This window comes from Zosterops lateralis (assembly GCF_965231275.1).
Source record: "Zosterops lateralis genome assembly, chromosome: 3".
NCBI classification, from domain to species: Eukaryota; Metazoa; Chordata; class Aves; order Passeriformes; family Zosteropidae; genus Zosterops; species Zosterops lateralis.
In genome coordinates, this window is record NC_139764.1 from 17,066,784 (window position 1) to 17,091,481 (window position 24,698).

The 24,698-nt window shown below is 40.0% G+C and overlaps 1 protein-coding gene across 3 annotated transcripts in view; it reads left to right on the forward strand.

The window, feature by feature from the left end:
- RPS6KC1 (ribosomal protein S6 kinase C1) overlaps positions 1 to 24,698 on the forward strand; it is a gene marked incomplete at its 5' end in the record, with an annotated part of 86,363 nt that overhangs the window by 24,247 nt on the left and 37,418 nt on the right. For all 3 annotated transcript variants that reach the window (XM_083858619.1, XM_083858620.1, XM_083858621.1), the window contains 2 exons: positions 13,758 to 13,876; positions 21,378 to 21,470. In XM_083858619.1, coding sequence (XP_083714745.1) covers positions 13,758 to 13,876; positions 21,378 to 21,470 — 212 coding nt within the window. The remainder of the gene's footprint in view (positions 1 to 13,757; positions 13,877 to 21,377; positions 21,471 to 24,698) is intronic.

Consider the following 24,698-nt stretch of genomic DNA (forward strand, 5'->3'; position numbering starts at 1 on the left):
CTTGCAGGTAAGTAGCAAAGTGCTCCACTTTTGCCTCTTTCCTTTTTATTGCCTAGCCATTAATTAATATGTGGCACTTGCAGCACTGTTGAAACATTATTTAATTTACATGGTTAAGTGAGGATTAATTATCCCCATTTTACGCATGGGGAGAGGCAGACTCAGGTTAACTTCCCAATCACAACAGGATTAGATCTGCTCTTGTCTCACAGCCTCTGGCTTCTTCCACTAAACTGTTCTCCTTTTCTAGCTAAAGGATGCATAAAAACTTACATGCGTGCATTGCTAGAGAAGAACAGGTATTTTTTTTCTTTTCAAAAGACCTTGGTCTATCAGTATATATCTGCAAAAGCTGTTGTTACCAGACTGGATGTAACTACATGCAAATTTCTGCCTCCTTGCACCTCTTCAGTAAGGGAGGAAATTTCTTCCTTTCTCTAGATCATTCTCTTTTCTACCTCATATAATTTGCATTTTGTCCAACAGTGGCTTAAAACTATAAAGTACAGGGGCAGATTTGTTCTTCCCCAGAGTGAATTCAAGGTCTGTGTATTGTGCTTCTGTCCCACACAGATCAAATGAGTGAGATTAGAATTGTGCCTTTGTTTGACAGTGTACAGCACAGGTGCATTCTGCTGCCCCAGATCTGGACTTAGACATGAATGTACCACACACACACAAGCAAGAAGCCTTTGCTGTGTCCCAGTGGGATGCACAGCAGTGGTCCAGAGCTTCTGAACAGTTCTAGCAATGGAAGTTGTCTGCTGAGCTGATTTAATGGGACCTGGCAAAAAATAATGGGTAGGTTACTGATGAGAACTAGAGATGTGAGCCAAGATATGTGCATAGCCTTTGCTTAAAATGTCTTACACTTTCTGGCAAAAGTAAATCCACCTCTTTTCAAGTCTCAGTGATGTCAGTAGGGTTGCTGCTTTGCTGCTTGTTGTGGTTTTTCAATAGCATCCTACCTTTCCTTGCCTGTGTTGTCAAAATGTTTTTCATTCTTAGTGTTGAATATGCTGGCAGTCTTCTGTTGGAGAGCCCAGCTATTCTTTCTTTGCAAGCACACGTTTTCATAGACCTGTGGGCCATTCAGTTGTGATCTTCTGAAGGATATCCTATTTTGTCGTAAATACTTCGGTCTGCCAGCCATGATGCAAGGCTGCCATGATGCTGTTTTGAACTGACAGTTCAAACTTCAACTTCAAAAGCTTTCTTTATTAAACAGTTTCAAACTGTTAGGGCATGAAAACAAGTCAGTCTATTGCACATCAGTTTTGCTTTGGTAATTGTCGTGTATACTTGAGTTGTGGCAGTGGTTAAACATGTTGGCTTTGAATTTATGGTAATCCTTAGGGTAATAAATTTGCTTTAAAGTTGCTTTTATTGCATGTAGGTGACCTGCTCAACTCATACATATGAACTTGTTAAACTAGAGTGGGTTGAACTTCTTACTTATATTTGCCTAAGTTTCCTCCAAGGATTTTTTCTTTTTTTGCTGTTGACTAGCCACTCTTCCAGCTGCCTCAGATAACTGTTAATCCTTTTCTCTCACCCACTTATCCCTGCTTTTCAGACTAGGAAGAAATTCAAGAAATCTTAGAAAATTGTGATATTATGCCCGATTTTCTTGATGCCACTCAGTGAAGTGGGAGTTACTAAAATTTTTTTAGTGATGGTACTTGTGTGGTGTGTGTCAGTGTTCCTGATGGATGAAGAAACATGTAGCCAGCACCTTTTTCTTTTCAGTCTCTGACATTGCAACTGTATAGCACACAAGAGGGAGTAATGGAAATGAGTTGCATTTTAGGTGGCATTTTATCCCTTGGGATAATTGTACACAGGGTGGTTCCTAGCAGTCAGCTCTTTTGTCATTTCTCTGTTTACTTACTCTTCATGGCTGTGAAGGAATATTCATTCTTTTCTGGGCATTCACACTAGATTTGGGCAGATCCAGCTCATTTTGTGTCCCACTGAAACTTCTGAAAGCTGGCGAAGAGGCACTGTTGCCCTCTTCATGATGACAGGGCTGGTCCAGATGTCTTCCTAAAAATGTGCCATCTCATGATCTATGAGGACAGTAAAAAAAAGAGAAAAAAAAAATCACAACAAATTTTCTTTAAGTGTCTGCTTTGTGAAGGTAGTGTGTTTAGTGTTAATATGTGAACATTTAATGTGTTTTGCAGTAAAAAACCACAGATCTTCTCCGTAATCACTTCAGTTGTTTAAACACCTTTAGTTATGTATTTCACATGGATAATAACATACTCCTTTCAAAGATAAGGATGGTGCAGTTACTACAAAACGCTTCTGGTCTTCTGCCACTGATTTTTTGCCACTGATTTACACCTATTCAGTGTAAATAAGACTCTGTAACAGCTGAGAGTGAAACACAGTGTTCATTCATCCTTACACACCTGTGCAGTGCCCTTGTCTCTGTGCACAGCCCCTGCAGAACGCGACGCCTCTGGAACGGGCCGCAGGTGGCTTTTTCCCTTGAAAATACAGGAAATACAGGAATGCAGACTTTGGCCACGAGGTGGCGGCAAGGAAATAGAAATTGCCACCCGAGACTTGGAATCGAGCTGTTGTACCAGCAGCGCCCGGAGATGGGGAAGGGATGCCACCCATCCTCTGGGCTTCCACCCTGGGATTTGGGACACTGCGCTTCCTCAGGTGCAGCTCCTCTGTGAGCTGCTTGGGTGGGTCAGAAGGGTGAGGATGTGTCTGGTAGTAGTGGCTCCTTTGGGCTCAGCACAAGATCTGCTGCTCAAGGCTGCCTCATCAAAACCACGGACGAGAAAGTTCAGTGCTGCAGGTTTATAGACCTGTGCTGGTTGGTTTGAAGTAGGTGGCTTCCCTAAGCGTAGTCGAGCACACTTGAGCCTGTTATATTCCTGAGGACTTCCCAGCTCTCTGAGCTGCTGGCACTAGTGTTGGGTGAGGCAGGTGTTTTTTGTTTGAGAAATGGCCATCTTGACTTTGTTTTCAGCTGTGTGCACATGCTCTCAGATGTACAGTGGTGTTAATTATTCCGGGCAAGGTGCACATGTATTTTCTTTGCTAGTCTCTTGCAGAATTTACTACTAAATCTTTTCACGTCCTGTTGGTAATCCTACCAAGAGACCAAATTTGTGTCCCTTGGGGAATGGCTGCTGCCTGTGTGCTCAGAGACTGGTGTATACCTTGGGCTCTGGGTGTTTGCTCCTTATACATGTTTGGCCTACTTCTGCTTCACACACATCTTTAATATTAACCAGTTGTCAGTGGGAAGAAGAATGAAATCTTGGACTTGCAGTGTAGCCCTTGGACTGCACCTTTTGTGTCTTCCTGTTTCATTTATACCAGAGCTGCCTTGCTTGCAGTGACAGGGAGTAGCTGCCATAATTTAATTTTTCTTCTAAATATGTACCAGTTCTGCTGCTTCTCTTGTCTTTTCTGGGCACTGCTGCATGATGGGTTTGGAAGCTTTTGGAAGACAGATCTGTAAGGGTTGTGCAGGATGGTTCAATGATTCTCTAGGAGCTGAAACCTAGAATTCAAGGTTTTCTGCCTTTTTAAGCATACTGAGTATGCTAACTAATAGAAACTTTGGCTCACAATTATAGCTGTTCCTTTGTTTTGTTAGCATGTCAGAGCACTTTGAGGTCAGTGCATTGCTTCAGGCCTAGTGATGGAAAAAAATGCACTAATCAATAGCAAGCCACCAACTTCTAGCTGGAAGTTAACTCTGTTTTATGCAAAGTAGTGCATTCTCTGACTTTGGTATAGGACATCGTTTATGTTGGGAACAAGCAGATCATGAGGCTGAAATTATGGAGAGGTTTTTTGTAATAAAGAAGGGAGTCCTGTTTGTATAAACTGCTTCTCTTTTTACAACTGCAGCCATTCTTTAGTTATATCCCTTATGGATCTGGACAGTCTGAGGTGTGTGATAAACAGAGTTAATGCTGCTGCTTATTGCTGTGTTTCAATAACTTGAGGCATGTGAAGAAGCAAGAATGCTGCACAACATGACCAGCCTAATTCATGTAGAGAAGTACAGGATCTCTTCCATGTGTTTTGGAAACCAAATGTGTTCATTGCTGGTCTGTCCATGTTGCATGTTAACATCTGAAGGGAGATGATCCGTTTACTTTGTTGGGGTTTTGGGATGTTTATTTTCACACATGTAACAGCCATGGCTGGGCAGAATGGATACTGATTTAGTTTAAGCAGCATGAACCTTGTTGCATGAAGTATGTGATGCCTCTGGAGTGTCAGCAGCCACAAACTGTTTTCCAGGTATCTCTGTTTTGTGTTAGGGGTCTACAAGTTCTGAATAAGCTGCTGGTGTCTTTGAAAGCAGGCTGTGAATGTCAGTTTTGCACTGCTCCGTGCTATTTTAATGTTTATCCAGTAAACAGAGCTAGAACAAAAATTACACAAATTACTGGAACCTTGCTAAAATGACTTTGACTTTTAACCCAGAAATGCATATACAATGAAATGCTGGGAATACTTTGGACAACTAGATGATATTTTTGGATATACTGAAAACAAACCAACTTGTGTCTAATTACTGGGATTATGATGGGCTATGATTTGAACTTGTGATGGAGCCAGGGATGCAAACAGGAGCATGCTTGACAGAATGCCAAGAAGACAGTACTTTATGAAAAGGGAAACAGCCGTGGCGTTCCACCAGCGTATTTCTGGCTTCCTTTGCTTGTTTGTTGAATGGCACTTATGAAGACAACTTCTGTTACCACACAGTAGCTATTTTAAATTCCTTTCACTCATGAAGGCCTCTGAGTAGTGTTCCTCATTGATGTTAACAGTTTCTGAGCTATCCAGCAGATGTGTCTGGTTGTGACAATGTCTTTAAGGAAACAACAGACCTGTTTACTGAGAAGGTGAATTGGGGTGTGAGCTGATTTCTGCAGGGAAACCCTCAGAGTTTTGCTGGACTGCACAGAGCTGGTGATGAAAGGTTGGTGATGGGAAGACTGATGGAACTGTAATTCTCCCCACCCTGATCTTAGGCTTCTGGTGATGTATTATCACTCAACCCGCTTGCTGTTGTATTGCTGTTGTAGAGTTATACTTCCACTAAGGCTGGAACCAGTCAGGCAAAAACTTCCTGGCCTGGTTCCTACCAAAGGAGCCAAAAACCATTTCTGTTTCCTGCTCTTGGACTGTGAGGATGCTGTAGAACTATTTGAGCTGAGCTTTCTGTACAATGATACAAAGTACTCCCTCTCTCCTAGTGCTTCATACAACCTTGAAATCAGCTGCTGCTTCAGAAGAAAAGTGTGTGACAGGACTTATCTGTTGATCAACAGCTGGATTAAGAATGGTTGTTGGCAATACTGTGGTTGGTTAGGAAAAAAAGTCATTTCTCACCATGTTGCCAGTGACACTGAAACACATGCTAGTATGGACTATGAACTGTTCATAATTGGAATGTGTTGTCTTCCAAGCCCATTGCAGACCATACACAGAGCTTCAGAGCAGATCAGTGCTGTAGGATCCTGTGCAGTGGATGCTGGATGGACTACCCTGAGTGATGTCATTCCCTATATGAAAGTGCTGGGTTTAGACACCTCGTTGTGGTAAAGCAGTAAAATACAGCGTGTGCCAGTAAAGTGTGGTTAATGTATATAGTTACTGTCAAAGGCTGGTTACTATATAAATAGAGCCAGATTCAGCGATGTAAAGAAGCACTCAAGGCAAAGTTCCATTCAAAGTGTAAGATTTCTCTGCACCAGGAGGCTGATAAAGGTCTGAGGGTTAGTACATGCTGCAGAGCTTAGAGCCGTGTAATAATGTGGAAGTGAATTGTAGCAATACCTGCAAGCCAGTGTGTAGGGTGTGATGCAAAGGTGACTCTGAATGTGGTTACTTAGCATGTGGCTGTTAAATAATTAATAAATATGTGACCAGGTCAGCCTTAGAAATCTCATTTTTTTCCCTCTTGGGACACAGCTAGCTCTATTGACTTGGTGGTGTTCTGACCTTTCCAAGATTTGAGTCTTTCCTCATAGCAGTTCCTTGCCAGGTTGCTGCCTGTGCCTGGCCTCTTTGACAGACATCTATTCCAGCCTGCACTGCCTTTTATCTCAGCTGTTGTTAGCCACAACACTCAGCTGCAAAGTGCAGGAATCTTTTTTTGACTGTAGCTGTGTGGGGTTTCTGCCTCCCATCAGAAGACCCAGTAGGGCTGCCACACTTCTGGCAGCATGCAGGGTAGACAGGGCAGACTGATCTAGGTTACAGTGCCGCTGCTGTCCGCAGGTGAGAAATTTGAAGTCTCTGGCTGCAGAATTCAATGCCTTAGGCACTGTAGGTGAATTGAGGCAAATTACTTGCTGGGATAGAAAAACGGCATAGATAGGTTTAAGGGCATGAAGCTGCATGATAATCAGTGCTCTCATTCTCTCCCAAACAGTTCTTGCATATACAGCTTCTCTCTTTTCACATCCTCCTTTTCTCTTCTCCTGTCCTCTTTTCCCTCTTAACTCTTCCAGTATCTTAAAATAGCCTCTTTAGCTTCAGAGCTCTGTAGAAGGACTAGTGTAGGTTTGATCTCTACGAGGTCTGCCGCTGGCTCTTCTGTTTTAGAGATTTTTGTGATTGCTCAGGGAAATATACCATTTCCCATAGTAGTATATAAAAGTACATATGAATTACATTTAATACATAAATATGAGTAGAATTGCATTTAATACATAAGTATGAGTAGTATTAGACTGTCAGGATTTATGAATCTGATAATTGGGTTTTTTTAATCCACCTTTTTCTTTTTTTTTTTTTTCCCCTGCAGTACTTTACTTCAAACTGCTCTTACTTGAAGGGGTAGGTGGCTGTGTGCCTGGGTTCCCTCTGCTCTGAAGCAAGGGATGTTTGTGGGTGCTAATTTCAATTTGAACTTGTCCTTTTAGTCGAGAAGGGGAGGTACAGTGAACTTGGAAATTTCCTCTCCCCCATGGTGGTGGTCTGTATAACTTCTTTCCTTGCTGTGATTCTCAGTGCTCTTCCCCTGTTCCCGTGGTGCTGGTGTTGGAGGATTTGCTGCTGCTGTCATTTTGTTCCCTCCTCTGTGCTAGAATGTCACTGTTTGTCCTTCTGTCTTGAAACACTTACAGGGTTTATTGCCTTCTGAAATAGTTCAACAGAAGACTATTCAAGAATATTTGTCATATTAAGTCTTATTTTGGTGAAATACCTTACAGTTAAGACTTTCAAATATTAGCAGATACATGGGAAGTTAAGACATTTCCTCCCTGAAATGCTGGGTGCTGTGACCATTCATTTCATTTTTTTCCAGGTAGTTGCACATGCGCATGAAAAGCCACCACCACCTTGTGTATTTAACATGAGAGTTTCTCTAGAAACAGGTGTTTGTTGGTTAACATTTCTGGCAAATTACCTTTCTTATCTCCTGTCTTACTGGTAACTCAAACACATTTCACCCACACCATTCTTATGTGTAATCTTTGGCAAATGCACCAACTTTTTTTTTTTCCCTAGAGAGATGTTTACCCAGACATTTACGTGACAGGTGTGTAGCCATAGATTTTCTACAGGATGCAGAAGTGGCAACTTCACAGGAAATGTAGATCTCTAAGGGTCTCAAGCAACCTGCAGTGAAGATGATGTATGTAACATATGGACATAATAGTTACCAGCACACTGGAAAGTTGGAAGAAGAATTTGTAGGCTTAAGTTCTAAGTGGCTTTTCTTCTTGGTTGATAGAGTGCAGTACTGTCCTGAATCTTCAGAAAAGCAAGAAAGAATGGTTCTGATACATGTGTTGCATCTTAATAAATTTCATCTCTCTCAGAATGTTAAAGGAAAAAAAAAAAAGAGGAAAAAAGATCACTTCGAGCTATTTTATCATAATGGACTTAACCTTTGTCTTATTTTTTAATATTTACAGGTTTTTTTCAGCTGCAGAATTTGATCAGCCCCTCAAAGGAACTCGCTGTTAATATAATGTAAAGCATACTAGAGCTGATGAGGTGGTGGTCTTATTTCACAATTCCAAACCCCCACCTGCTGCTAAAATCTATAGCTCTTTCCTTAATGCTGCAGTATCTGTCTACCCCAGCACCTGCCACATTTCACTTAAGTAATTGTTTGAAAATTAAAGGTTACCCACCCTCCTGTGAAAGCTGGTGGAGACTCGTTCCAAAATCAGCAGCTTTTCCCCTTCCTGAAATAAATTTTGGGGTTATAAAACAGTCTCCAAAGTCATCACAAACCTGTGCTGGATTATGAGTGCATTGTCACTTACGGTGTGCCTGAGCTTTTGTTTGGCTAATATGGACAAAGGAGTCTGCTTCACATGATGTAAGAAGTGTTTGCCCTAAGAAGAACAGAGGTCCTCTTGAACCAATTAGGCAAAAATAACAGCTGGGCTACCCACTAATAAGGAAGGTGCTGCTAAACCTCTTTTCATTGTGAGAAGAAATAAATCTTTTAAGGCTTACTCCCTTGCATTTTTATAGAGAGCAATTCTTTGAAAAATTCAGCAATCCAGCTGGGTGATATGTGCAGGAAGACTGTGAAGAAGATAAAGAAACTTTTAAAAATAAAAAATGGTATTATAGCTGTTAGATTTGGCAATTATAAATGTTTCATTGAAGATTTCAGTATTTAGAGAAAGTTTTACTGTTTAAATTGTTAAGAACGTGGAGTTTGGGGCCGGCACAACAGGCAGTCTCGCACAAGTTCCTTGTAGCTTGTTCTGCAAGAGGATATTCCTTCCTGGAACAAATCTCTTCTGATATCTTCTTTAAAGGAAGGTAGCCCACATATATTTTTAGTAAGTCTGAGAGAAAAGCAGGAAGAGGAGGTCACAGAGGATTGGGATGGGTAATACTGAGTTTATGGCCTTACTTTTTCTGTGAAAATATTCCTGTCCTGGCCAACCACCTACTCAGGTAGAGAGTGCACCTGTATTGCCCTGACAGATTAACTCTTGCTGAGGAAAACCCCCACCTTAAGGGAGATGATTTGGAGCTGGTCAGGCACAAAGAAAGGAAAGGATATCTAGAATTCCTAGGTGGGTGCTACATATCATGATTTACTGATTATTTTTTGGGTTTTTTTTGTATACGTTAGTAGCAAGTGGCAGCTAGAGCTGTCTTTATCATCCAGAGAGAAAGAGATCTTCACCATTACTTCATCCTGGGTCCTTGGGGGAGAATAGGTACACACCAGAACAAGTTTGACAGCAGTTCTATGCATCTGAGATGTGTTCTCTTTGTAGTATTCCAGATTATTTGAGGAAAACGGATAGATTTTTGTCCACGGTCTTTACTGACCAAATTTTTTCTTATTTGCTTAAGTTTATTGAATATGATCCCCTTTCAATAGCTTTTTGCTGTTGCTACCTAAACATAAGCAGCTTTCCTGTGTGATAGAATTACAGAATATTTGATGTGTGAATAAGCACTTAACTGAGCTGAACACTTCAGCATTGAGTTAGCTGATCTCTCAAAGGTGTGTCCTCTTCTGGGGTACTGTGAAGTGTGAGTGAAGACTGAGCAGAAGACAAACAAAAATGTTGCTAGTTTTCCAGATGCCACTGCTGTACATTGTGGAAATGCTGCTTCTTTGTGTTTTTCATGCAAATCAGTGCACTATGGGCAAACAATCAGACAAGTCACAGAAGAGCTCAATGACACAATTATTCCAATATTTGTGGTTTTCCTGTGTCAAACCCTTAAAATCATTTGAATGTTGTTTGGAATATCCATCTTTGTAAATATATTGTAGCTGAGCTGTCTTTAGAAAAATAAATTAAAGAACAAATTTTAAATCATTGGCTGCTGTCCTAATGTCCTGGCTTACTGTTACTTTGGTCAGCGGGTGGCCTGGTCAGCCTTTCCAAAGCCAATTTTCATTTTAAGATATTTTTATTTCTTTTGAAATAGGCAAAGCCTTTGGAAAATGAGGGAGCAGCCTGCTTGTGCTTGTGTGTATGGATGAAGGCTTATATGTGCAACAAAGTAGCTCTAGAGTTTTTATTTTCTGTTTGCAGTAATAGTAAACAGAGCATCTAAAATAACCACTTGCACATTGCAACAAACACATCATCATTTGCTTAAAAAGAGTTATAATTACAGTTGACGAAGCATGGACACCATAAAAAATGCATTAGTTTGGCTTGACACATTAATTACCTGTTTTTGCAGATGTTTTTATATATTGTTGTGTGAACAGTTTACAAAATAATTACAGGAAAGTCATATGGAAAATAAACTAAGTGGGTGGTTTCTCGCCTTAATATTTTCATTCATGTGAATCTGTGTGAGGCGCAGCTGCTCTGTAGCAAACGCAGAGGGAGAAAGAGAGACGGGGAATCTTGAGGGGTTTTTATTCTGAGATCTCTATGATCAGCCTTGCTGCACTTTTATATCTTGCTTTAGCAGTGTAGTTTTTAAAAGTGTAAAATGACATTGCTGATTTAATCCCAGTGATCAGGAGGGGGAGAAGCTTTGATCCTGATCAGATGCAACATAAATCTTCTAGTATCTAGGAAAATAAATGAAAAATCAATATTATTTTAAGCAGGATGATCTTTTATGAGCAGTTGTAAAGATTCATCAAAGGCTTTGACACAGTTTAAACATTTCCTGTTTGCTGCCATTTAAAGAAAAATCCCTTTCAAGTTTAAATTGTAATTAGAGAGATACCTCTTTAGATTATTGTGGACTAACCGCAGAATGGAAATAGGAGCTCAATATGCTCACACAATATTTAAATCAAAACTTCTTAACTAGGAATAAATGATTATTCCTAATTTATTATAAAATAAAATTGATGCCTTTGAAAATACACATTTTGCGTAACTAAAACCGATATTTCATGGCAAAATGTAACATTGCATGTAAAAAAAAATCCATGAAGTCTGAATCACAGCTTTGACATCTGTCAGATATAAGGATTTGTTCTAGTACTCTGTTTTAGTGATTTATTTGGTTTTAAGTGAACAGTTCTATGACCTCAAATTTGGCATAAATGCTAAAGATTATTTTTAGCTTAATGGGGTCTTTATTGTTACTCTCTGTGTTTGAGGCTTTTTAAGTAGCATTTATTTGTTTATTAAATTTATATCCTGTATTTATTTACAGATTTTTGTGAGATATTGGCTGTTTAAATGGGAATTTGTATTGCAATGTAGTTTTTTACATTTTCTTGGCTAAACTAATGCAAAAAAATAAAAAGCCCAAATCCTATTTCCATAAACCTAATTTTCAAACATCCACCTGTTAAAGTATTCAGAGACTGAACTCCTAATGATCTTATCCACAAATACAATGCAAAAACTTGAATAAATGTTATTTTGTGAATCCACACCCTTTTTTATGGCTGAAGATTTTAATGAGGGGAACAGTTTGCAAAGGTTATTTAACAAATTACTTGGGAAGGAAAAGTAGAAGGAAAACTGAAATTAAAGTCTTATGAAAGTAGGGAGAACAAAGACAGCTCTAAGGGGACATCCTGGATGGTTTTTGTTAATTACTGTAAAATTAATGAAGCATTGGAAAAAAAGCAAGAAACATCCAGACTAAATACACATAACTAACAATTAAGCAGTAAGCTTGACTTTTATGATAGCCTTAGCCACTAACCTAACAGTTTTCTAGTAGCCTGCTCGAAGGAAATGCTGGCTGCAGAGTTTATTGTTGCTGTGCAGATGTCTTGTTTTCCCTGGGTGGCTGCCACTTGGTGTGTCTGCGGGAACGTGGGTGCTCACCAGTGCATTGGCACGAGGAAGTTTCGTGGTGCTTTAACACTACGTGCAGAGATGAAAGCAAGAGTTAGCGGTGTTTTAGGAAATTGCAACACATGCTTATAAAAAAAAAAAAGTACTGTGTATCTACTCTCTTTTGATAATGCCAACTTCAACTTCAAAGAGTTGAGTGATGCTATTTTTTTTTAAATTTTTATCCTAGATGGGTGTAAGACTGGCAGGCTTATCAAGGGAACTTTTTACCAAGATTCCCTAGGTCTTTAGGATGAGAGAAATCACTGAGATATTGATAAATATACATAATATTGTATACTGAAAGTGCACTGAATTTCTGTCTGTCTCAATCCAAGTGTAGACAAAGGTTTTTGCAGAGCAGCCTTGTGTCTATATCCAAGGAGGGGCCAATCACTTTTCCCTCCTGCTGTGAGGTAGATAGTAAAATTTACAAGAGATCACTTACCCCAGAACTTGGAGTAGACCCAAAGTCTCTTCTGCTTAATTTTGATGGAGTCTGGGTGTGATGGTTGTATGTTTGAGTAGTCTCTAGTCGTGGTATGAAAGGAATGGGAGTGTCTGTTTTAAAACAATCCTCCTTGACCCCCACCTTTAATTCTGCCCTTGAAAATCTCACAACGTCTTACACATTGCCACAATTGCCCCCTGAAAACCTCCCACAGTAATTTCTGAATGCAAGCATTCACACAGTATGTTCTCTATCAGAAATTCCATAATAAGCTTGCCCTCTTTTTATGAGACTCGTTATTGATAACCCACAGTAATCCTGTTTTTTTCCTTATCAGTTACAAAGTTTCTGGTTGAACTCCTTCAAGGTTACTCTCGGGTTCCTTTCATGGCCCGGTGATCAGTGTCTTATGAGTTTCAGTCTTCGTTAATGTCTGTTATCTGCCGTTGGTTGGGGCTTGTATATTTGTGTGTTTAATTTATTGCCTCTCCTTTTTCCTTGCCTTGTCTTTCATGTGGAGTAGCTGTTGGGCAGATATCCTTGCAGTTCCTTGCCCTGTTTGAGCATTGGTTTGAGAGGCGCTGGCTGGCACCTGGAAGGGCAGAGCCTGTCACAGTCAAGTCTTTGTTTCTACAAGCCTTGGATGGCCTCAGTTAGGGCTGGGAGAGGCTGTCAGGGCCATATCAAGTCTTTGCTGTCCTTTAGTCTTCTTCTGAGACAGTTGTCTCTGTCCTTTTTTTAGCATAATAATCTCATTTCTCTGTTATGACAGTTGTGTCTCACAGTCTCGTATCTTTGCTTGGCAGTTGACTGGTTGGGTTTTGCCATCACAGGTTGAGTCTGTTACAACAATATATCACTCAGGATGTGAATGCTTAAGCCAAACTGAAAGCTTCAGAGTGAATTCAGAGCTTGTGAGATATCAATCAAGTGCTTCTCACCAAGAGTTTGGGTAGATCAGAAATAACACACTGGCTGTTTAGGCGTCTGGGAAGAGAAGTTGTTGGTGCAAGTGGTTATTGCTTTCTTTCCATGTTACCCCAAGGCAAGAGGCTAGGAATGTCTAGCATTGAAAATCTGTGAGCATGAGTTCCTAGTGTCTCTCTCTCCTCATTTGCTTTTAATAGCATTTCTAGACTTCATGTATAATTAGGAGAGTCCATGCTGGAAACTTGAGGAAAAATAAGTTTGCTGTTTTGTTGTAAACATTTTATTCTGTCTTTCCTAATTAATTTTGCTTTTTGGAATACAAGGTTTGGATCAGTGGTTTGTTTCAGTTCTTTCTTATGTTACCATAGGAACATATACCAAATCACAGAAATATTAGGAAAGACTTTTTATTTACCTTAGTCTATAGCAAGGCTTAATTTGTTATTTTTGTAGAACTCTGAGGTCACAGTACTAGATTTTTAGAAGGTGCATATCTTTAGGTTTGATTATGAATAACCCGAAGGAAATCAAAAAGGTAGAATCAAAGTAGTCATGTGCTTTGATTACTTAGTACCTCTCTCTTTATAGAAAACATAACTTTTTTTTTCTCCATTGAGGTGAATCAAGTCCAACTCGTCGAGAAGCAGTGAAAAGGAAGACTGCAGAATACCTTATGCGTGCTGAAAAAATTTCCAGTCTCTACCATAAAACTGCTGAAGATGCATCTGTTTCTATGGTAGGTGTTAATTAATATTTTTCTGAATTAAATTTTTTTCAGAATTCGGTATAATTAAGTAGCAAAGCATATTCAAGCTTAAGGTTCAAAAGCTATCTAGAATTTCCCTTTTGGAAGGCCCAAAGAATATTTTGATGTTGTGTTTCTGTTAAGTTGCCATTCTTTCTGATTCTTCATAATATTATGAGGAGTGCTTGGTTTGGTACAGGACTGATTTTCACATGCTTTCCTACTGCCTGTGGTTGATGATGTAGACATTTTTCATCATGCTGAAGAATCTAAAGGTAAAGCAAAAAAGCACACTAGAATGTAACATTTCATTTGACTTTCCCATAAGAATGTTGGTTGGTCCTGTAGGGAGTGAGAAACCTGTTGGTTTCTTTAGCCTAGCACATAGTGATGTATCACAAGTGAGTCAAGCACAGGGCAGAGGGATCAGATTAATTTTCCACAGAACAAGTTCTTAATAGAGCAAAGGTTCTTCCTGATCCTTTCAAATGTCTCTCTTGGATATATGGCATCAGTTCCTTCCTGATTTTTTGAGAAATTTCTATGTTAATTTCCACTTTCTTGAGCAGAATACCCTTTTCTGTGCTTGTACAAAAGACAAACAAAGCTTGTTCTAAGATACCCTCAATAAATATCTAACTTGCCCTTCCTTAAACAGTTCCTTTGGGATTTATCTGTTTCTACTTTAGACTTTTACTGCAGTCCTGTTAAACTGTATTATTGTCAATGACTGTCCTATTGCAGTAAGTATAAAAGCTACAAACTTCCTGACTCTCTAATATCAAGGGATAACAAAAGGGACAGAAGATTATTGCTTCTTACTTTGCACAGATCTAAAAATGCTTTAAGGAGACAACTGCTGCAAAAATTGGAAGCCTTCTAAAAGCTTTCTATCTAATAAGTAATTTTTAAAAGCAAAGACAGTGATTTTTTAAGGGTAGATTTTTTCATGTTGAGAGCCCACAAGTACAATTTTGAGGATGTTCCAAATGGGATATATTTTGTGAGGCTTGGAGTCTTGCTGTTGCTATGAACTGTACTTTGAACAATTTAATATTTTGGACAGATACGAACTCCTACTAGGTATTCTTTCTTTGGGTCAAACACCCCTGAAAATGGGGAAGAAGCTATATTGAATTGAATCCTCAGTGTGTTTGGAAACTGAAGAACAAGAGAAAAAAATCCACGAACAACCTATTTTTGCCTTTTTATAAGTTTAAAAACTAACTGTGGTTGGGAAGGAGGAAGAAATAGGTTGCATTTTTTGTGTGAACTTGAGAGGTAAAGTATTTCCTCTTTTATGCTGTACTGAATAAGACATGCCTTCTTTGCAGATCCAAGGAAAAGCAGATTTAATTGGGATAAGACAAAGAAAAAAAAGCAGATAGAATAAAAATCCATTTTCCTTCTGTTTGATTCCAACTCAAAATTAACAAATTATGGCAAATCTTGTTTTTTACAAAGTGTTGCACCCGGCTGATTCTCCTATTTACAAAAAAAAGGCCATGCATCCATGATATAGCCTTTTTTTTTCTTTTTTCTAAATTTGATGTCCTTTATTTGCTGTTCTTCATAATGCATAAATTTTACTTTTATCTTAGAACTTTGGAATTTGCTGATATCGAGGGTAGATGGTGCTTATGGATCATGATGGCTGTGGTGAGGAATAGCTTGTTTCTTGTTCATAGATGAAAGTTACCTGGGAGAAGGACTTAATTCCCAAAATTATTGTGAGGGTAGTGGTAGGGGCCACAAAGAATTGGCATGCTCTGTGCTTTTGCTTAATGTATTAAGGAAAATGAGGAATGTCACTGTTCCTGCATGTTGGCTGCTAAGCAGACCCGAATTCTTGCACTTTAATTACCACTTGTTAGTTTTGCAGCCCAAGACAGTTTATATTGGAGTTTGCATGAATTATCCCACCCCATATGGACAGTGATAAGTGCATTGAAAGAATATATACATCTATATACAGTGTGATTCTTGGGAGATACCAGTGACAACTTGCAGATACTTTGTGTCCTTCTCATAAAGATATTAAGTCCATGATGAGCAGGGTTAGTGCAGTACCTGGGCCCCTGTTAGAACTGCAGAGTGCAGTTTTGTTATGGAAAGCATGGTTCAGTGCAGGGAATGTCATGGACAGTGGTGGTGCTGAGACCATTTGCACCTTGGAGGAAGAGGTCTGGCTATTAAGTGGATGTGGGCATTTAAGGCAAAGTGCTCTTGTTCATGGCCTGGTGTCACAGGGCAGAACAGCTTTGTCACCTCTGTCTGCTGTAGGTGGGTTTGCATTTCCTATTGTACCCTTAAAAGAAGCAGTCATGGGCATCAGCATCAGAACTAGGCTGACCTGTCCTGCTTACACATGGAATATTACTTCTCCTTCACCAGGCCAGAGAACTGTCCAGCAAGGGAAAGGGGTAAGCTCAGAAGTGCAGGTTCAGTTATTGTCCTGCACTTCTCAGCCTGTCACATCTCCCAAAGGCTTGGGGTGCCAGCCCTGTGCTGAGCCACCTGCAGCGATCTCAAAAGACTGTGCCCACTAAATGTGCCCCAAGCTGCCCCGTTGCCATCTGAGCACCGTGTGAAGGTAAAACACAGAGGCTGGCTTTTCTCTGGGCCCTGGGCAGGAGGAAGTGAGCCATTCTTTCAACCTGGAGATGCCAGGCCCTCGCCTCTTCCAAGACCAGATTTCCCTGTAGAGGCAAAAGTCTGGTATTTGAGAACTGAGAAGCAAAATTGTCTTTGATGTCATGGAAACCAAATAAAGAACAACTACTTTGTTACTTTTCAGCAGTGTAGCTCTCAAGGATAGCATCCTTAGCAACCACCCTGCTGCTTGCAAGTGCAAGCCCTGAAGAGAGGAGCACAAGAAAGTGGTGTTTGGAGAATCCTTGGCATTGTTAAAGAAACGTTTTGGGGAGAGGGCTTAAAAGAAACATAGAGAACTGACACAGCTGTGACCTTGGGCTGGGAACTCATCTGAGTGTCTTGTAAACATTGAGAAAAGCCTTGCTGTCGCCCATAAGAGTAGGACATGTGGAGACAGCTTCTGGAGCTTTTAAACAGGCATGTGGACCTTCTGGAAAAACAAACTGCAGCAAATGCTGTCCTTTTCTTCTTCCTTTGTGTAGCGCAGCAGCCTCAAGGACTGTCTCTTGGACAAGTGCTGCAGAGCACTGTCTAAGAGCAGCACTGGGTCATTTTGCAGATTCTCAAGCTACATTTTTTCCTGTCCCTTGATAAGTAGCATCTCTGAGCATCCACCTCCAAGCCTGAGTGGGAGGTGCAGCAGCAGCCTCTGAATCACACTGGATTGACCATCAGAAGGCTGGAGTCTTGAATAGCTGTCAGCTGCAAAGCCCAGCACAGCTGCTTGTACAGGCTGTGGGGCCGTTTTAACTTTGGTAGTTTTTATAAAGCATATTTTCTTCCCTCTTTGAAATCAGTTCTGATTCTACTTACTACACCTAACTTTGTATATTCAGAGTTGGGTTTTTTTTGCACCGTTATGAAAGTGGTTGTCTTTTAAAATGTCAATTATTTTTGATTTTCAAAGCAATTTAGTAACAAGAGGTACATGCAAACCTGATCCCCAAGCAGAAGAAGCAGTCTTTGTGGTTTCCATAAGATATCTGCCTAAAATTCTCATTAAGTGTACATGAAAATTACATGAAGTATAAAGAAAATGCACTGCTGTAGTTCTGTGAGGTATAAATTTAACATAAAATAAGAGAGTCAGTCTCAACTTCTAGGATCACATCCAAGGTGTGTCCTAGCTTTAGAAAAGGTGCATTCGCCAAGTGATGCTCACTGAGGGCCTTCTGAAGCACACTGTAGTTCTGTCTGGTTCAGATGCAGGCAGAGATCCAACCTGGTTTTCTCCTGGTGCAGAGAGAGGAAGGAGCCAAAATGTTTGCCAGACCAGGAGAGCTGGAAGCACTGTCACACCCATGAGGCAGATACCAGTGTCTCTGCATCAAAACAAGGTGTCTCCTTGCTGCAGGTGAAGATCTGGCTATGCTGCAGGTAGACAGTTACTGAAATCATCAGGCTCAGACCTCTGAGTGACAAGGGGAAATGGCATTTTGATGTGCAGATCTGCACTGGTGTTCATGAAAGTTCTCTTTTCTTATCCTGAGGACCTGTGGTGACTGATGTCAGAAGTGGCAACATTAGCAGTTAAATTAGCAGAGCTTTCTGATTGAAAGATTGAAGGGGGAAATAAAGATCAAATATTTAATTAGAGGGAAAACCAGGGAAAACAACAATTGTGCTGGGAAAACTTTGAGACCAGTGCGAGGGGCATCACTGCTTGAGCACATGGACTGCTTTGAGCAACCAAGGAAGGGCCAGGACTCCAGCATTCCTCGTGTTTCACTGCATCCTAGGAAGTGAAGGGGTGCAAGGAACCCCCACCACAGATGCTGGTGATGTGCACTGAGATGTGCACATGGTGTGTTTTTTGGGATTTCCCTGTGCGAGGCCAGGAGCTGGATCCTTGTGGGTCCCTTCCAACTCAGGATATTCTATGATTTCCCATCAAATGGTATTTGTATCACTGGGCTAAGGATAGTGCTCTTGCCTTAAATGAGGTTAGTATGAAATGCCCCTTCTCTTACCTGACTGGAGGAGTACTCCTCTGTCTCCCTCTGCTTTTCTACCTGCTGGCAGTGATGCCAAAGCTGAGGCAAGGGCTATTGCCATATTCCTTGTGTAGCTTGCAAAACCAGAGCTTTCCAAAGGCAAGCAGTGGCCACAGGCTGCTGGGTCTTTGCAGGACCATCACAATCAGCATGTGCTTTTTCTGCTTGAAATTTACACATGGTAAAAGGTGATGGTGGGAGAGGAACTGCTGATGCCTATCCTAACTCTGGATAAATCCAGCTGTGCAGCTCAGAGTGTAGTCTGGAAATAGAGAGGGCCTGACCACAACAGAGAAGATCCTGGGATACCTGAGCAGCATGCTGAGCATTTGGACAGGCTGCTGAAGGCCTTCTGCAGGCAGAGGTAGCCTGACACTTTGTTCAGAATATTTGTCTCATTTCTAAAGGCAAATGAAGCTTTTGATTTTTTTGTTGTTATCCTCCTTCCTGTATTTTTTTTTTTTTTGTTCTTCTGTTTTTTGATGAGAGTGAGGGTTTTTAGTTATTTTTCTTATTGTTGCCATAGATGCTGAGCTTGGATTTTTACTCTATTCAGGGGAGCAGGCTGTTTCATAGAGTGCTTAATTGCTGTAGTTTTGGGAATTGTTCTGGGAATTTAGAGTTTGCTTCCAGCCTGCTTCACAACAGAATGCGATGCCTCCCCATCATTGGGCTCTTCTATTAGACTTTGAAACAGTGAAACCAAAGTACTGTAAAGAGCAAAACTGATAAAAATGGAGAGCCTGCTGGGAGCTGTGGATGTGATTGTAAATCCCGTTAAGGTAAGAAGTGACTGTAGAGCACACATATAAAAACCAGTGTGCATACACAGTATTACCAACTGTACTGCCAGTGGTCACATTTTAGAGAGGGACCTAAAGTATATATACTGTGTTTTTTTGGCTCTTTGGACAGGATGGGTGCAGAAATCTGATTGTATAGCATTATTAGACAACTATTAACTTCCGTAGAGATGTATGAACTGAATTCATGGTTGAAATGTTAATCATAAGTGAACATTTTAGAAGCTTGATTATTGAGGAATGATTATAAAATGTAATAGCAAGCAGATAGAAGTGAAAATCTTTTATAGTAGTCTAGAGGATTAGGAAATGTTCTCTTCCTCTAAATGTATTCCTTAGAATGCCTTTGAAATCTTGTCATGAATAAACTGTGTTAGCGCGACTCTTTGTTTCAAAGGAAGTATTTCATTATTGCAGAAAAACTGCACACTCTCAAAATACTTTCAACAGCTTGCTGGAATGTGGAACTGAAATTAGGTTTGAGAAAAAAGTTGACGTAGAGTTTTCTTTTTTTATTCTTCTTCCTGTTAAAGCCTTTAGTTTTAGATTGTAGAATCTGGGCTGTTTTCTTTTAACCGCTGTTGGTACTCCTGCTTGGCGGAGTTTATGTGACAAAACAATTATCAGATCCATACAAAAAAAATGAAGATAACTAATAAACTCCTAAACAGTGAGCCCAGAAAAGCACACTTTTCTCCAAGCTTTTTGAAGATGTATTTATGGCCTTTTCTTTTGGATTTTGAGTGCAATCAGCACTTAAATGAGTACTGATTTTTAGGAAGGAATTTGGAAGGAGGGAGGATGTTGTTGAGTGAACGGGCCCAGTTTTGAGGAAGACTTCAAGGAGTTGCTTTGGCCTTTGAGGATAGCACAGTAAGGGTGCCTGAGGGGGGAAAATAGAGGGGCAGGAAATTGCTCTGCCTAGTTCAGGATCTTGGAGTTTCTCATCACAAGGAAAAAAAATGATTTTTTCCTGATAGTTAAGGATTTCATCCACAAATTTGGTAAGCAAATTTGCTTACCAACCATTTTCCTTTGTGACACAGCTGTTAAGTACTGCCTCAGGATGCTGACCTTCCTCTTCCTTTGCACCTTTGTGTGATAGAAGTCTACTTGGGGAGGCCAGATAATGCTGAAAAAGAGTTTGGCATTCAGCAGCTCTGCAAATGAAGTTCGCTTATTTGTGAGGAAGAAATACAGGTCTGTGGTTCTACTAGAAGATACATGTTGAATTTTTGGAGGGAGATCTAATGAATTCTCTCAGTTGGCATTAGAAACTGCTGAAAATATTTGTTCACATGCCAGAGGTGTATGGGATGCTTAAAAGGTTGATCTTTGTCCCAAAAGGCTTCCAGTTGAAATGTTGTTTCCCCCCTCTGACATTCAAGCTTTGAGTTTGCTCTGAGAAACCACAAAACAGAGTATGGACAAACATCTCTGTATATTAGCATATTAACTACTTGAATATTTAGCACCTGCCAATTTTCTTGCTGTGATGTTAATTTCTAGATTAATGATACGTAGCTAGCTACTTTTTTTATGAGGCAGCTTCAGGAATCATTTCTGTTGTGCACCTTATTATTAAAAGGATTTCATAAAGCCCACCAGAGAGCAAGAGAAGCCTATTTATTATTCTATATTTTATGTTCTTCAGACTTAAAAAGCCTCTAATTTGCTTTCTCCTCCTCAGTGATCTTTGAATTATTTTGTACCCAGAATACCTGTAAGGCTTTGATTGATTATTATTATGTGGTAAGAACTAAGTAATCAATTGCTGGGTTCCATTAAGCATAGAAAGAATAAAAATTCATTGCTTTCTTCTTTTTTAAATTTTTGTTTTCAGTGTTATCTTGACTTTTATTTACTTGCAAGTTGTTTTTTTTTCCCCCACTAAGGACAAACAGAAAACTTCTCCTTTCATCTTCAGTCTCTCTGATTTATGATAAATTTAGTTTCCTTCGGCCTGGCATTTGCTTCAGCAGGCAGTCTTCCTTCAAGTACCACCCTGATTGATGTATAATCTTTGATATCTTCCATTAGCCTCCAGGATCACTAAGTTCAAGGCCCTCTTGGAACCTAAGGAGCCCTGCCGAGGAACTGAAGACCTTCAGAGTCCTTGGGGTGATTGACAAGGTAATTCTTCAGTGTCTCTTCAAGAATTCAGTCATAAATCGACTGCATGCTGACATTCTGTCTTTGAAGCTGTGGATCTTAAGGATATGAAACAAAAGGGGAAAATGACTCAAATGCATCTGCACTTTAAAATAACAAAAGTAGAAGAAAAAAAGGCTTTTATCTAAGCAATTCATGTAAGGTCATGCAAAATGTATTTGAGCTGAAGAATAAGGTACATGTTTGGTAGCATTCAATAGGGTGAGGCCTATTTTTCAAAAATGAAATCATGGTTGCTGTTCTGGGGTAAGGACAAGTTGATGTGTTTTCAGTTGAACAATCTGGTGGATACTGGAAAAATAGAAGGGTAGAAATTCTTACTTTTGAACTCTTACATGAAATGGGAACTGGGGACACACACGACTGTTCTCCTTCCCTGAGAATTCAGAATTGAAATCCCTTGCCAAGATAGAGATTCAATGAAGCCAAGCTTATTTTTGAGTCATGCAAATAATGTCTTCCAAAATCCCAAGATAATACCCGTCTGTAAAAAGTAAAGGACCATACGGATTTTTCTGCAAGCCTAATTAAGAGACCAGAAGAATTGTTGGGTTGTTTTGATAATGCTGATTAGTTACCACCTTACCAAATACCTTTAAGATGATGCATTATTCAGCAGTGTGACAGTGGCTAATGCAGACTGTAACGGCTCGTTTCCTTTTTGCTCTGCCAAATCCCTTGTGCCTTTTGATAGTTCCTTATGTAGTCCCTGGTTTGTGCATGAGCTACTGATGCATGGTCAATTTATGCATTTGTAACGTGCATCAAAAAACCTGTGGCTCATCCCTTGAGGCCTGTATTTCTTGGTTTCTTTTTCTTGTTGGACTGAACCTAGCTATTGGGACTGGTTTTTGTTTTTCTTTGTTTCGTTGTAATTGTGTGCATAAGTTGATAACTTCTCCTTAGAGGGCTGTATGCATTAGGTATGGTTGTTTTTATAGCACAGAAGGTTTTCTAAGCTCTGACTTCATATTCATTGCATCCTCTTTCCTCAGTTGTAAGTACAGAATTTAGCCTGTATTCCACTCTGTATACATATCAGAGAAACATGTTGGAAAGACCACCTATCTGTAGTACATAGTAGGTGCTAACTAAATTAGTAGCCACTAAATGGATGCAATGTGCATGGGCTTTGTGAGTTATTCTGACAGAGTGAGCCTGCAGAAATGTTGGAAATGGATCAAGAAAGACTTTCTCAGTATCTCCATTTTTGTGTAACACTAGTGAATAGCTACTGGAAAAGATGCTTGATCAGAATGAAGCTTTTGCAGTCCTTCCTGGTACCAGATCTCCTTAGCTCTCTGTGAGCAGTTTCAGGCATGAGCTGAATGTGTCCAGATCTTTGAAGCATAGCTGGGGAAAATCAGGATTCTAATGATGGCAAAAATACAAGATTCTCAGAGCTGGGGATGCATACAAGGAGTAGCAGGCCTGTGCATACATCTGGAATGCTCTGTGTAAACACAGGGCTCAGAGTTCATGTTTAATTACTGTGTAGAAAAGGGGGGGCAGGTTCTTTCAGGTGTCTTTGTACTCTGTGTTCCTACTTCCAGATTCTCTCATCACAATCTTAGCCTTATTCTGAGTATGCTGCTTTTTAGCATCTATGTCTAGGTGTTTGTAAAGTTGTGAGGGAAATGAACACCTCCTCTAAGCCCAGAGAATATTTTATTTGGTTTTATGATGCATACACAAAACGCATGCGAATATGAAACAAAAGTGTGCAGATGTATCTGTGGGCTGGAGATGATGTCCCTACCTTTGGTTTAAAGCACCATCTCCCTTCCTTCCTCACCAGCACTGTCATTTCCCTCCTTCTCTGCTTCCATATGCCCTAAAGCTCACATCATGGAGAAATCCAATCAGTGTGTAAGTATCCTTGATGCAGCCAAGTAGATGACAAAGCTTGCTTGTTCCTGAAAATGGATTTTGGTTTTCAGGGCCAGCATTGAAGATGCTATGCTTTTGGGCACAAGGCTGTAACTGATTCAGCACCATGCAGAGTTTTGCCTGAAAATAATCTTCCATTCTAATCCTAAGGTAGCTGCTTTGGTTTCAGCAGCAAATAGGTGTGTGTGTGGTAATGAGCCACTGGCATTGTAGCTGCTGGCTTGACTAACCCTGTGCAAGGCTGGCTTAAACACACTGACTTAAAAATGGTGTTGGTTGGTTTGCAGACTTGTTCTCCCACTGCTGAAGCCCAGAGTGGTGTCTGCCTGCTACAGTGCTGCCTCGAGAAAACCAGCTGTTAACCTTCCCTCATTCAAATGCTGAAAGGTTCAGTGCTTTCCCTTAGAGTAATGTCACTCTTTGTTCTTCTTTTGAAGCCTCTTCAAGTGTTTTGAATTGGCTTCATTTTCACGGACAAAATGCTTGTTGCTACCTGAAACTCTGTAGTTTGAAAAACTATTTTAGACTAGGCAGCATGATTGCATATTTAATTTTAGCCTAGTTTATTCCCAATGTGCAACCTTTCTTTCCCTCTCTGCCCTTTCACCTTCCTTGTCACCTCAATAATTTTTGTTGCCTTGACCCTTTTCTGCTAAATCTGAGAGAGTTAGAGATCTTAGCACTACTAAATTACTACTAATTTAAGTTACTAAACTCCTTAAATTATTGTGAAAATTCAGGGAAGAATGCCTGCATCTGCCTTGCCTCTCATCCTTCTGTTTTGCTCTCATGCAAAGACTGTAGTATAAATCTGACCATTTTAGTAGACCAAAGGGGACTTAGGTTTTTCTCGAGGAATCCATACTTTTTTTTTTTTTTTTTTTTTTTTTTTTAAGTTCTGCTGGTGTGTTTGCTCACTTCATGGTATCAAAAGTTAACGAGGTGGTATTTCATATGTTTAATATGTGAAGAGCCTGCCTGTGAGTACGTTTCTGAAAATAGAGGTGTAATCTAATTGTAAAGGTGGCTTTTGTCCTGCAAACATTGTGGAATGTGAGGTGCTGCTGTTTGGGCAGCAAAGCTCTTATTAATATTACCAGAGGTACTGCATTGAAAACAAATACCTAAATATTGTAGCTGTTGTTATCACCAACTATGAATGATCAATTATTTTATCAGCTCATGTACCTTAAAGTAGAAAACTTTTTTTTTTTTTTGCAATAGGGAAGAGTTCTGCTTTCAAAAATTTGCCTAATTAAAAATCAAGGTTGCAGGTTCTGTGCTGAGTTTCTGCCCTAG